Here is a 14,606-nt window from a genome sequence, read left to right on the forward strand (position 1 = left end):
TGACCAGGAAATATTAACAGTAGGATTTAAAATATTCTAAAACTATAAAACTTAGCAGAGTCTGACACTGATGTACTCTGCAGAGAAGGATTGTGTCAAGAGGGTCCTTTAGAGTGACAGCTGCCCCTGATAGTCCCTGATTTTATTACATTTTAATGAATGTCTGACGGTGTTGACGAAAAGTGGGGACACAACTTTGAAACCTTATGAAACATGCATGTGTCACTGAAAAACAACCTTGCTTTGATATGAGACATTATTAAGTGTTACTTTTGATAAAACAAGTCTTTTTCATCATTAAAAAAAACTTAGTTTTTTGTTATAGCATATGAATGATTGAACCCTTCTCTATGGACACACTGTTTTAGATGTAGTGAGAAGACAATAAGTGTATGTGAGATTTCACATAATAATGATAAAATTCAATTGAAGGGGATAATTGTGTTAAATATATTAATCCCCATAACATTTACAGTTGAAAATATTTTGAAATATTTTTTTTTAAAACCTGATAGGAGTTACAATTGCTGGACATGTCAAGCATGCAGTAAAGTGCATTTGCATATAATACGTCATTGAAAAGTAGGCACTATAACAAACTGCTGTCTTTCCCACAGCTGCCACTCATGGTTTTGCTGCCAAACCAGGTCTAGTATTAGAGAAATAAAACAAAATACAATAAGAGAGCGAGAAAGGAATAAAATATGATTCTGGAAAATGGAAGATGAATATGCAAATGACATTCTGCAGGATAAAACTACCAGACATCCATGATCCTTACTGGCGGTGAAGAGCGATTCTAAGTGACGATGTGGAGGTTAACATGTATGGCCATGCTCGTATGCGTTAAAGGTAGGCTCTTACAGGCAGGGGTGTAAAATACAGCCTACAGTATATGCCATGCCTGTAAACAAAAAAGAGAGCCCTGATGAATGGTTTTAGCTGGATGCTATACTGTTGTTTGAGTTACCTAGATAGACAGAGATGCCATAGTGTAAATATTTAGTGTTAAATATTTGTGTAGTGTTGGGGGCCTGTTGTAATCTTTACCACCTTGTATATTCTATTGCAGATTATCTTTCTCATTTGAATAGTAAGAGCCCCTTCTATGGATGTCTACAAAGAATGACACAAAAACTAATAAGTGCTTTAATAGAAACACTAATGTGATCTGGTTCTGCTCCTTCTGTCTCGGGCAGGGGCCCTTTCCGAACTCGGTCCTGGAGGGCCAGTGTCCTGCAGAGTTTAGCTCCAACTTGCCTCAACGCACCTGCATGGAAGCTTCTAGTATGCCTAGTAAGACCTTGATTAGCTGCTTCAGGTGTGTTTAATTAGGGTTGGAGCTAAACTCTGCAGGACACGGCCCTCCAGGACCGAGTTTGGACACCCCTTGGGTGTTGGGTGTCACTGTGAACAATTTCTCCCGCTCTTTCAGTTTGTGGCTGTGCCCATCTATACCCCCGTGTTGTGGGTGGTAGGGATGCGAATGAGGGGGCCTGGCCATGGATGGTCAGTCTTCACAGCCCCAAATATAAAGGCCATTTTTGTGGAGGTTCCCTCATCAGCAGTGAATGGGTGTTGTCTGCAGCTCACTGTTTTGCTAGGTTAGAAGCACATAATCACGCATTTTCCCACAGATATTAAACACTGCTCTTGTAATATTGTTGTTTTCTTCATTCAGTGTCAACACGTTCAGCGTCTTTGTGTATTTGGGAAGGACGACACAGCAGGGCGATCATGGGCATGAAATCAACAGAAGTGTCAACACGCTCCTCATTCACCCGTCCTACAACAGCGACACCTACAACAATGACATCGCTCTTCTGCGTCTGTCCTCTTCAGTCAACTTCACTAACTATATTAGACCTGTGTGTTTAGCTGCGGAAAACAGCGACTTCCCTTCCGGCACCAGCAGCTGGATCACAGGCTGGGGACAAACTGCCTCTGGAGGTAACCTGTACACAAATCACACACACATATCTGCTAACATCACAAACTGATGACTGGGTTTGTGTGTCCAGTGATTTTGTCTTATCCCGGGACTCTGCAGGAGACTGTGGTTCCATTGGTAATTAATTCTGAATGTAATAATCTGCTGGGTGCCAACCTCATTACAGACAACATGTTGTGTGCTGGTTTACTACAGGGAGGAAAAGACACCTGCCAGGTACAACAACCAATCAGATTATTACTACTCATCTAAATGTGCTTATGTACACTACACACATCAGGAAGTTACTCTCTCCGTAGGGGGACTCTGGTGGTCCAATGGTGAGTCAGCAGTGTTCAGTGTGGGTTCAGTCTGGTATCATCAGTAGGGGTCATGACTGTGGTCAGCCCAGTGAACCTGGTGTGTACACCCGTGTGTCACAGTATCAGCAATGGATCACCACCTCCATCGGCCAAAATCTCCCAGGATTCGTCATCTTTAACCCCCAAATCTCATGTTCTTCTGCCAGCCAAGGTAAAACCTGTTTAGCCTTAAAGCTGTACACACAACCTACAGGATATTAGACACATTACATACATTTCTTATGTTTTGTTACATGCATTTGTGCTTTGTTTTTTTATCTCTGCAGGTTGAGGTATAGTCGTATAAGACATGCTTATTCATACTTTCAAGAACTTCAATGCCAGTAACCAGTTCTACTATTAAAAAGCCCTGTCATAGAACTTCACTCATGGATATGGTCATCACAAACTGCACAAATTCAACATTTGTTGAACAGGCACCATTTTCTACAGGACTGACCATAGCAGTTGGGTGTAACTAACAAGACTAATTGTGAACAAAAAGCAGTATTTTTCTCATCTTCTCTCAGTTAAACACTGTTTTAACTTTTTCTTCATTTTGTATATAATTTTGCAAATATTAAGCAGAGATCTTATACATACAAGCCCTGAATATAGAAATGTCAAATTAAATTTCTATCACAAAAAAAATCTTTGAGCACACACTGGTCAAAATTTGTTGAAATAATTAATTCAGCAAAGATGCATCACATTTATCAAGTGACAGTAAAGACCATTAAAATATTATAAAATATTTCTATTTCAAATAAATTCTGTTCTTTTCAACAGAAAAACAAATCATGGTTTCCGTAAAAATACTAAGCAGCTGACCTGTTTTCAACACTGACAATAATAAAAACTGTTTCTTGAGCAGCATATTAGAATGATTTCTGAAGGATCATGTCACTGAAGACAGACTGGAGTAATGATTTTGCATCACAGAAATAAATGACATTTTAAAATAGATTCTAATAGAAAAAAGTTGTTTTAAATTGTAATGATATTTTACAATATTACAATTTTCACTGCATTTTTGATTATTAGGTGTATGTATTCTGTAATACACATATTGAATGTTGCAATGCGTGTGGAAGTTTTTACCAAAATTAAAAAGTGCTTTAAAATGGCATGGTTTATTTATTTTGTACAGTTGTTTCAATGCATTCTATTAATCAACTAATCTGATATACTGTAACATCTCTCAGGCTGTTCCAGTATAAATCTCCTGTGTAAAACCAGCAACGAGGTTCTGTCAGTTTTGTAGTTGGTCCCAGGTGCGTCTGTGCAGGTTTTAACTCTGAGCTCCGAGTCTGAGGGTCTCAAACCAGCTCTGGGTTCTCAGGTTGACAGCACCTTTTTCAGCAGTGGCTTTAATCCATCGTTCTTCATGAACGCCGCCATGCAAATTCACTAAAGTGAATACACATACAATGTAATGAACACAGAGAATATGTTAGATAATGTGGTTTAAATAGTCAAATTTTCATGATTGTGTTTAAGGATAAGATGTAGACTTGCAACCGAACAAAAAAGTATCAGGCAGTTAAAAGACATCCATTGGGTCTGGCTTCTACTCACCTGTGACTGTTGTCTTCCCATCAGCTGAAGTACGTTCAGTCTCTTGACATGAGCTAACTATCTCTGAGCTAATGCTAACAGAGGTTCTGGACAAGTGCACTGCTGCTTTCATAGTGGACGGCACACGCACACACACACAGCACCTGGATCAATGATAAATAAAAGTAGTTTAAAACAAGGTTCAAGTTCTTAGAAATGTACTCAAATTCTGATTCTGATTATACCTTGTTGACTGTGAAGTTCTGCGCTTCCATCTTGGCCTACGTATGCATCAATGTTTCCAGCAGCAGTAAACACCTTCAGGGCACCACTTGAGCTGTCTGTGAAGCAGGAAAGACATCTTTAGAGCACTAAATGAGTGACTAAATAAGCTACTGTCAATTCAAATTGCTCACTTACCAATGACAATATTTCCTGTTTTACTTTGTACAAGAGCTTCACCTGTAAAACAACAACAATGATACAATGTCCTAACTGCACATCAGGTTTGTAAAATGAGCCATTACGTCCCGTCCCCTCACCATGCACATGGCCAATCTGGATGTTCCCGGAGGAAGTAGACACTGAGGTCGATTCACCATAAATGGCCTTCACTTTCAGATCCCCATGTTCTGTGGAGAGATTCATGGTGGTTCCCTGAATTTTCTTAATATCGACATTCTAGAAAACGAAAACTGTGATTTAATAACAGTTTAACAGAATATGCACTTATGCAAGTCATAAACTACTTACACTATCCAAAGATGTGCTGATATTAACATTCCCATGTATGGTCTGAAGTCCAGTGATATTTCCTCGTGTGGACTGAACTTGAACCTCATGACCCAAAACAAAATCAAAGTTAAACACAAGATGATAATCCATTTATAGCAAAAAAAATTATATTTAGGTCTTTATGCCGTAATCAGGGGTTTTCAATATTTTATATACCACAGAACCTTGAGCATCCTAACATTTCAAAGGCAACTATATATTTTAATGTATAAAGACCCAATTTATACTTTTACAAATTATATATGTGTGTAAAATAATGTTTTTATTATGCCACTTAATATAGTAATGTTTTGTAATGTATATTCATTATTCAAGTTTATTTTATTTTAATTAATTTCTTTTAAGCTTTTTTTGTTTTTTTTAATTGACTGCCTAGTACTCCTTTGCGGTCCCTAGTTGGAAAACCCCTGCATTAAATTATTAAAAAGCAAATGCATCATCTTGACAGACTTAAGGACACAGTGCCCTCTCTCTGTGTGAACATGGCAGAGGTCACTCTCCATTTTCTGGATCTTCACACTGCCTTTGTCTTTAGTCTTAATGTGGAGATCTGGAGGAACGGACAGGGACTAAAAGGATGCACATGTATTCCTATGAATTGAAGTATACTTATTACATTACCTTAACTTACTCTAAGTAGAGATTACCTAGTAAAAGCCATTCATTTTTTAAATATTATAATTGTATAATATTAATAAAGTAAACTATCAATAATATATTATTTAATAATAATACAATATTATATAAATATATGATTTAGTAGTACCTTTACAAGCCTGAATACAGATCCTTACCACATTTGATAGGTGCTGTCAGTTCAACAGTGACATTGCTATCCACCTCATCTCCCAAAATGTTGAGTTCATTGCTTTGATCATCATAATGAACATGAAACCCGTCCACATTAGCAGTTTGACTCGCATCTGTCATGTGCACACTAATAAATGCCCGATCTGCCTCAGGAAAAGCAAGTGGATATATTTTATGGATATATTACAGCCTAAATGACATTTGACCTTTGTGAAAGGATTAACTAACAATTCCCATTGCTTTATATGTTTATTTAAGTCTTTAGGAGTTGCAGGAGCATCTGAAAAGGCTCGGAGAACCTGAGAGATCAAAGCACTGCTGAAGAGTCTTGAACATCTCTGCACTGAACCCACACACACACCGTGTCTAATCGCACAAGTAAACATTCCTTAAGCTTCACTTAGTGTGCACTAAGACTAAACTACATAAGTGGGCCTTAGAACAAAATGCTAAACGCTACTTGCAATAGTAAACGCCGTGTAGAAATGTTTACATCACGAGGACGAATGCAGCGCACAGCAATGACAGCAAACCGGAACAGGTTCAGAGCGCGAGTGGAATTGTGGGAAGTGTAGTTCATCAACCGTAAAATGAAGTCCACTCCTTGATACTGATTGTGAAGATACATCATTCATATTTAAATAAAGTGTGACTGTCGTCTGTATGTTTAAAGAAAGAAAACTTAAATTTAAAATGACATTTGTGCCTTAATTTGAATTAATAATATCAACAAAAACAACAACAGTACTGATATCAAATTTAGAGTTAACATTATAAAATGGAGAGTTACGAATAAATGTTGATGACCCAGCTAATATTATCACAATTTTAGTTATAGTTTTTAGTTTAATTTGACTTAATTTTGTTTTCATAACACATAATGCCTAAGTATGAACTTATAATTCAAGATTAAATTAGCGACAAATTTATGATAGCTAGCTACTATTGTTGTGTGCCATGTTGCAAACTTTCCATTGACATCTAATGTTGTAATTCTGAGCTAACGATATTCTCTATAGGCCTACACTAACTCTGTCTAAAAATGAAGCCTAACAACCCTCAAAGAACCTTTTTACATTTTTAGATGCTATTATTCATTGTTTATTAAGCCTGTTTCTTATGTGAACCATTGTCTGGTCCCCAAAATTAAAAGCTGTTTTCACGTTTTACTATCTTTGTGTGGACATTTGGTCTCCAAAATATAGGCAAAAAAACGTGACCCAACCTGTTTTATTAATATTGAGAGGTAGTAGCACTAGAGAATGTACTACTATGTTGTAAGTGGCTCATAACTGTCACGTCATGAAGATTTTAAACTCCCAGTGCTGGTTGTTTTGGAGCTGAGCAGACAGAACGTCACACTGTTTGAAGTGTTTGTAATACACTACCTCACTGCTTGTGTAACTAGTCTTAATTCCTTCAGTGAAGGCCCTAGGGAATGTATTTTTACTGAAAGTGATTCATAAACCTGAATCAATGGGCCAGTCAAAAAGTAGTTGCTCTCCTGGCCAGCTATTGTTTTAGTTACACAGGCGAATGCTATAACTCGTCCAGTAGGTGGAACTCTAGTCATTCCACATAAAGCAAGGTCACAGGTTTACAATAGCGCCTTTTGACAACAAATAACAGCGTGTCATATCCTCCTCCACATTAGCTGATGAATGAGTGTTGAGTTATGAGGGATTTAGTATTTGTCCTCAAGTTAGGACATGCAGCCAAGTTCAGAATCTAATAAAGCTACAGTGAGGCTACACATGGTTTTTGTATTGCAGCCAAATTGTTCTAAACTGAGGTATAGCCATGCTGTAATACTAATCAACACTTTGCAGACTAGTAAAAAGAGTTAACATCTATGAGAGGATGTGTATTGTATGTGGTATCTGTAAATCATAATATTGAATTCATTTAGCTGCACTACTCTCTTTCAGACAGGTAGTGTTACGCTTCTTTTCAAAAAGAGACCATAAGAGGAAATTAAAAAGCCTGTCTAGACGCCCGCGGTTGAGGGTCGAGTCAAGAGCATTGAGGGTTATCAGAAGGTCATGGTCAAAGTTCACACAGAGCCGATGAAATGGCGACATCAGAGAGGACAACATTTGCTAGATACAGCACACAGAGAGTACATTCATATATGACACACATAATAAAACTTTATTATCATGACTGGAACGACAGAAATATTGTCATTTGTACCATTTCTGAGTTGGAGCTCCATATAGAAATCTCAAGAAGACAGTCTTGACAGGTTCAAAGAAAAGAAAGGTTTCATAAATGGTGAAACCTAAACCGTGATATAAAGCAAATCAAGAGTCAGCCTGTTTTTTGATAATTTGTAACAATAACACTAGAACTTCACTCACATAGGGATACAATTAAATGTTGATTGACCTCATTTAACTGGTATACCAAACTGTCTGTATTGTACTGTGTTCAGAGGCTACATATACATGTATCACACAGCAAGTCAGACAATAAGGATAGACAAACTAATTATTTACATCATACAGTAGTCTGTTATGGCAAGTCACATTCATAGTCATCTTCACTACATAGAAACATACAGGCCCACATTGAATCTGCGTCTGCTGTTCACTAAGTCTCACACATTATTTCTCACTCTATATAGTATATTTTGTGCGCATATGCAGAATTACATATATATGCATGTGTGTGTGTGTGTAATTTGTATTTTATCTATCTATCTATCTATCTATCTATCTATCTATCTATCTAAATACATACTTTTAATAATTCAAATATATATTATATACAAAAAGCAGGTACTGTATTTATAATATCTCTATAGATATCTGCATGTGTATCATATGCACTCAATCAGTGTTGAAGATGTGAAAAAGCGGCGCAGATTCTATGTGAGCCTTGTAGTAGTATGTTCACTTTGACACTAAACATAAGCAGATTATATAAAAATATAGAACTACGGAAAGAAATCTTGTCAGAAAGAATCAAATGGCCAGGACAGAAAACAATCATCTGAACAGAAGTAAAGAAACAGGAATCAGATCTGTCTGAATCGGACACACCGGCCTCACAAGAACATTGACAGATTCAAAGTTCCTCAAAACATCATCAAACATCAGACGAGTCCAGTGTTCTCCTGAAAACTTCATTATGCTGCGCTCAGTTCATAGTATGAAGGCATGCACAACATTTTATTACACTTTTCACAGAAAATAAATTGGTCAACATATGTTCAGGTCATGTCGGAGAACACAAGTTGAGACATCTTGAAGTCGCTTCAAAGCCTCTGCCAATAGCATGAATGAATCAGATGGTCACAAACTGCAAGAATCATCAAAATGCAACCCTACAGATGAAATGTTAATGGGATGCCAACGGCAGTGGAGTCACAATCTCTGTCCCAGGAGATCAGGACCATCTCATGCTCGACTGGAGAACCTTAACTCCACAGGTCACGGCTCATCATAATCTATTTACAGCGATTAAGGGAGTGTCCGTGCCTTTTAAGTCTTTCACAGTGTCTTTGGGCCGCTTTTTTCCTCCTTTAATGATGAAAGCCGCCCCTGGCAGCCAGTCCAGTGTCTTTCATGAACAGCAATGGCTTTTTTGTTCTCCTGTCTCTCCCTCCCTCTGTCTGGTGTCTTTGTCTTTCAGGTGCAGCAGTCACGGTCCAGGTTACTCTGAGAGGAGATGAGAGAGGGGTAGGGTGTCATCTTATCGATGTTGACGTAGGTGGTGTTAAGGAGGATGTAGTGCTCGCCGCTGAAGCTGGAGAAGATGGCGGCGATGCGGGACACAAGCTCTGAGAAGGTGGGCCGGCGCTCGGGTTTAGGGTGCCAACACTCAATCATGACATTATATCTACAAAGAAAAGAGAAAAACGTAAGGAAAATCTAAATTCTTAACAAAAGTCCTTGGTCTTACTGTGAAGGATTCATCTGCACACATTTTTTTAAACCAAAAACGTTTTCATATGTCATGAATTATTTCATGTTCATGGCACAAATAGAAGCAAAATACTTTAACATTAGGGGTTCATTTATACAATTAGCAAACAATATTAATAATGTTCTTTCTACAATCCAATCAAATCCCACTAGATATAACGAAGCCCCACCCTGCATTAATATAAACAGAATATTCTTTGTTTCAGTTTAAAATGTGCATTTAAAAATGAGTTAAATATATATATATATTCTTTCGTTGTTATATTTAACTAATATTTTAAATGTGAATTAAACCGTTTTTAAATGTCTTTATTTGGCAATTTAATTTTTTCATTTTACTGGTACATTTAATTTTTTATATATTTTTCAAAGAAGTCTCTTATGGTCACCAAGACTGCAATTATTTGACAAAAAATACAGTAAAAACAGTAATTATTACAATGTAACACTGTTTTCTTCCTTAATATATTTTAAGGTATTTAAATACTTAAGTATTTACTATTCACTTTTGATCAATTTAAAGCAAATTCTTTGCTGCATAAAAGTATAATAATTTAATAATAATAATAATTTTAATTAAAATTTGTATATTTGTAAATTATATTAAATGTATTAAAATAAAATTAATTTTATTAAAAAACTTACTGACTCCAAACTTTTGAACATTAATGTAGTTTTAAGTATTTCTATTTATTTGTCAGTTCATTTTGATTCATTTTGAGCTAAGAATCACAAGTAGTGTAAGTGCAAGTTCTACTTCTCCACTTTCCATCCCAGCTGTTTGCTTTGGCAGTTCAAGACACCTTTGCCTTGAAATTTATAACCATCGGTGCAAACTTTCATCGTATTTCAGAACAACTTTCCATTGTTTGTCCTGCAATAGTCTGCTGAGCAGAGGCACGAAGACCTGGGAGGACTGGCTCTTTGTGCCGTCCATGAAGGAAGGGAGTGATGACCCACATATCTCTATTCAGAGCCGCGGCTGGATATTAGACGGCAGTGTGTGAAGAATGTTTGGAGGTTGACTCATATCATACAGGCAGGGTGGGGAGACGATGTGTGCCGAGCTCAGGTAGTCATGCAGAGCTGAGTTGGCCAAGAGTTTTGATGAACTACTACTGCTTGACTGAATTTGCGGGTGGTTAACAATGGCTCTCTGTTTTATGCTCGTGTTGACGCACTCCCCCCTTTGGAGTGCCGTACGGTGGTCATAATGAAGGACCAAGTGTGTGTCATATGGGTGTGTGTGTGTGTGCACTTACAGTGCGTCCGGGCAGAACTCGGGCTGTAACAGTCTTCGCCCTTGCAGGAGGAAGATAGTGATGTCGAAGGAGTTCACATCGGAGTAAGGCGGGGCGCCCCGGGTCATGAGTTCCCACAGCAACACGCCGAACGACCACTGCGTGAAGATCAAATTCAAAACAGTGAGTTATGAGGAGGGCAAGCGAGCACCTATCAAAACAAGTGAACTTTGGGTGGCTCCAACACTATCATTTGTTGGAGGCCAACAAAAAGGGAAACAAAGCACAGGAAAGCTGAACTCATAAATCCACTTAATGGAACAGTCAGGTCAGCATTTGGGAAATGTTGAGAAATTATTTTCCCCAGAAGTGGCCACGTGTAGACATCAATTTTATTTGAAATGCAGGTAGGTTAGAAAACAGGAGGTGAGTCACGACACACCTTGAGCCCTAACATGTGTGTGCATGTATAAGTCAGTGTGATAGAGAAACATTCTGCACAAATCTTGTCAAAGTGACCCCGAGACCACAAGTTGTTTAAAGACTGGATAGGTTAGTTTTTGAAATATTGCCATCAGAAGAACTGGACCAGACTAAAATATAAACTTCATTGTACTGCAGTAAGCTACCTACATAGTCAGCATTTTTGGGATCATGAATGCACTGTGATTTGATTTAGTGCATATGATTATGAGTTTTATTTGAACACTTAAGCATACTTTTGATAACCAAAAATATTAGCTTTGTTCATTTAAACTGCTTATAAAGTCCAAAAATATTCAATTTGGTTATTTAAACACCTTACTTTTGAAACAGCATAACATTTTTATTGTCAATTTTTTTATCCGTTAATCTTCAGAACACAAATTAAGATATTTTTGATGAAATCCGAGAGCTTTCTGACCCTGCATAGACAATAATGCAACTGACACGTTCAAGGCCGAGAAAGGTAGTAAGGACACTGTGTCCATGTAATGGGATGTCCTTGCACACATAAAAGTATTCTCGTAGCTTAATAAAATTACAGTTGAACTGATGATGTCACATGGACTATTTTAACAATGTCCTTACTACCTTTCTGGGCCTTGAACATCATAGTTACATTGCAGTGGGTCAGAAAGCTGTCATATTGTATCAACAATATCTTAATTTGTGTTCTGAAAATGTACATTTACATTTATGCATTTAGCAGACGCTTTTATCCAAAGCGACTTACACTGCATTCAAGTTACAGTTTTTACATTTTATCAGCTCTTGCTTTCCCTGGGAATCAAACCCATGACCTTTGCGTTGCTAGCGCCATGCTCTACTGTTTGAGCTACAGGAAAGTTGTATGTACCTGTCTTAAAGGTTTGGAGTGACATGAGAGTGAGTAATTAATGACAGAAGTTTCATTTTTGGGTGAACTATCCCTTTAAGGATGCACTACAAACTGAGACTGTGATTGAGATACTCACCACATCAGATTTGGTGGTGAATTTATGTGTCTGCAGACTTTCTAATGCCATCCATTTGACGGGCAGCTTGACACCATGTTTGTTGTGCACGCTGTAGTATTCTTTATCATACACATCTCTGGCCAGGCCAAAATCAGCCACTTTTACTGTGTAGCTCTCATCCAACCTGAAAGAGATATTCCAAATATTTATATTATGTTAAAAAATGTAAATATTTGATCTAAGTCATTCATTTAAGAATATAAACACCCTAATGAAAGTCACATGCCCCTAAAAACATTTAATTTAGGGCACAAGTGTTCCTGAACAAACAAAATTAGTGCCCTGAACATACTGCATGATAATTCAAAACACTGTTGGTAATTTGTTGAAAAACTCACATGCAGTTTCTGGCCGCAAGGTCTCTGTGTACAAACTTCTTGCTGGCGAGATATTCCATTCCTTTAGCCACCTGCAGCCCGAAACCCATCAAGTCCTTCACTGTGGGGTTCTGTGGGAACGAAAACAAGCACTCCATTTAAAAACAATAACGATAAAAACAACACAAGGCACTGCCACCTGTTTAATTTCATTTTTATTAAGTTTTTAATAGCTATGGAGCTACAGTCACTGAAGTTGAATGGAAAGACATTAAGGGCCAGATTTACTAAACAGGTCAAATTAGCGCCAGAGCACAATTCCAAAACAACGCTGATGGGTGTGGAAATCTCTGCGGGGGATTTACTGAGAATAAGCAAATTAAAAAACACAGATGCAACATCTCATTTACATATCGACCAACGCAATATACCAAGTGCAGCACAAACTAGCGTAGTCACAAATAAGCAGAGCCGATGCTCACGGTGCAGATGATCTGCTTACGACACACTTTTTTTGGGCGTTAAATAATGGTGCAAAAACCAGTAATTTGATGAGCACAAACTTTAGTAAATCGCGTTGCGTGATTCATTTTAATACTCTCCTTCCATAAATTTTGCATCTGAAAGGAAAACTCCTACATATGCATATTCAATAAGTTCTGGTACAAAAATAACTGTGTCCACGCTTTTTTTTGCGCTAATTCATTACTGCGCATCTTTAGTAAAACCTGACAGTACTATTTTAATTCCTAAAGATGGTTTGCGCTGGTACAAGCTGTAGAAAATCTGGCCCAATGATGCTGCCACCACATACATGAGCTTCATCTCTGATGAAGTTGCGCAGATCTCCGTGCTTCATGTAAGGCAACACGACGAGAGGCGAGCCTTCGCTGGGCAGGCAGATTCCCAGCAGAGAGAGCACATTGGGATGGCTGAAGTCTTTCATGATGATGCCCTCCTTCAGGAACTGGGACACCTCCTCTATATCGGTGATTCCTGCCACATAAATGCACAATAACAGAAGTTCAAAGATCACCACAGTGGTTTTTGGTATCACCCCGAGTTTAGATTTACACATGCAAAATTACTCTTTTAAAATCTATCCTGCTATACGTTTTCTGCGTTAGCAATAAACCTGCCAAATTGTCAGTGAACCATTCACCACGACTTATAAATTATCCCCAACACTATCAAATGTTTTATCACACACGGCCTCATATTTCAGCCGGGAGGTTTCGGAGCGGAGACTTAATCCGCTGTGACATGACCACACCGTTACTAGCGGAGCTCTGAGATTCTGTTGGTCCTGCCATTTTAGCTGCGCCTCCCTTAATCTTGTTGGTGGAGCTTTCACATTTTGAGGAGATTAAACAGATGAGAAAGAGAGGCTTATGGATACACATAAAAGAAAAGGCCTGTGTACATGTCTTACAGTAGACTGATCCTGAGCGATGAAGCATCCTATGCTACACTGACTGCTGTCAGAGTAGTTTAGGATCCTCAAAAGACCAAAACCGATCTGGGAACAGCCCTACAGTAGTCAATAAATTCTTCATTATTTATTCATTATTCATTCAACAATTTTATGATTCTTTGTTGTAATTAACATTTTAATGCACCAGGGTTATTATATTTTACCCAAACCACAGAAACAAAATAAAATAAACTTTTTAAATATATATTTTATTTCTGCTAGTTTTATTTATTTTGCCTTGATGTACTAAAATAACTTGAACTGAATCTGAAATGAAATGAATTAAAAACTATATAGAAATTTTTCAAAAGCAAGAAAAATACAGAAAATGTACATTTCAAAAATATGAATAAAAACTGAAATGCACAACTAAAACACCCCTTTGTCAAAAAGATTATGTAAAACATGATACATTGAGAGTCAAGTTAAACAGCAGTTCCTGTTGAAAACTGAGACAGGAAAACAAAGCTCGGGTCATAAATCTAAAAGCTCTCAGTAACATGACGTGATTAGAGGCATCTCTAATGCGATATGGCTGCATTCATCATCATCATCTTCATCATAAGGCCCTATTAAAACAGCCTCAACAGTCATATGTCATATTTCAGTAAAGAGATGTCAAACTGTGTTCAGAATGGATTCATAATTTATGGGTGGAATAATTATGTTGACTAGAGGGGATCCTAAATGTA

The 14,606-nt window shown here is 37.6% G+C and overlaps 2 protein-coding genes and 1 pseudogene across 3 annotated transcripts in view; 1 reads left to right on the plus strand and 2 right to left on the minus strand.

Annotated features, from left to right (window-relative positions):
- Positions 1-574: 574 nt before the first annotated feature.
- On the plus strand, positions 575-3,419 carry LOC306868595 (prostasin). The gene is made up of 6 exons (XM_079414848.1): positions 575-852; positions 1,436-1,604; positions 1,682-1,950; positions 2,022-2,167; positions 2,251-2,464; positions 2,580-3,419. Exons 1-6 carry the CDS (start codon positions 810-812, stop codon positions 2,582-2,584), a joined length of 846 nt encoding a protein of 281 aa, XP_079270974.1. The 5' UTR covers positions 575-809; the 3' UTR covers positions 2,585-3,419.
- Positions 3,420-3,503: 84 nt separating this feature from the next.
- Positions 3,504-5,938, minus strand: LOC306868596 (protein FAM185A-like; annotated as a pseudogene). The gene is made up of 8 exons (XR_013786132.1): positions 5,439-5,938; positions 5,091-5,194; positions 4,603-4,701; positions 4,392-4,530; positions 4,270-4,311; positions 4,095-4,190; positions 3,871-4,013; positions 3,504-3,702 (listed from the first exon to the last, which is right to left on the minus strand). The product of XR_013786132.1 is annotated as a protein FAM185A-like (transcript).
- A 1,646-nt stretch (positions 5,939-7,584) lies between these two features.
- Positions 7,585-14,606, minus strand: part of LOC306868462 (hepatocyte growth factor receptor-like) — a 49,771-nt gene continuing 42,749 nt past the window's right edge. The window contains exons 17-21 of the mRNA XM_079414638.1: positions 13,255-13,436; positions 12,462-12,571; positions 12,082-12,247; positions 10,646-10,782; positions 7,585-9,297 (exon numbers count right to left, since the gene is read on the minus strand). Coding sequence (XP_079270764.1) covers positions 9,087-9,297; positions 10,646-10,782; positions 12,082-12,247; positions 12,462-12,571; positions 13,255-13,436 — 806 coding nt within the window. The 3' untranslated portion in view covers positions 7,585-9,086. The remainder of the gene's footprint in view (positions 9,298-10,645; positions 10,783-12,081; positions 12,248-12,461; positions 12,572-13,254; positions 13,437-14,606) is intronic.

This window comes from Barbus barbus, assembly GCF_936440315.1.
Source record: "Barbus barbus genome assembly, chromosome: 50".
Lineage (NCBI taxonomy): Eukaryota > Metazoa > Chordata > Actinopteri > Cypriniformes > Cyprinidae > Barbus > Barbus barbus.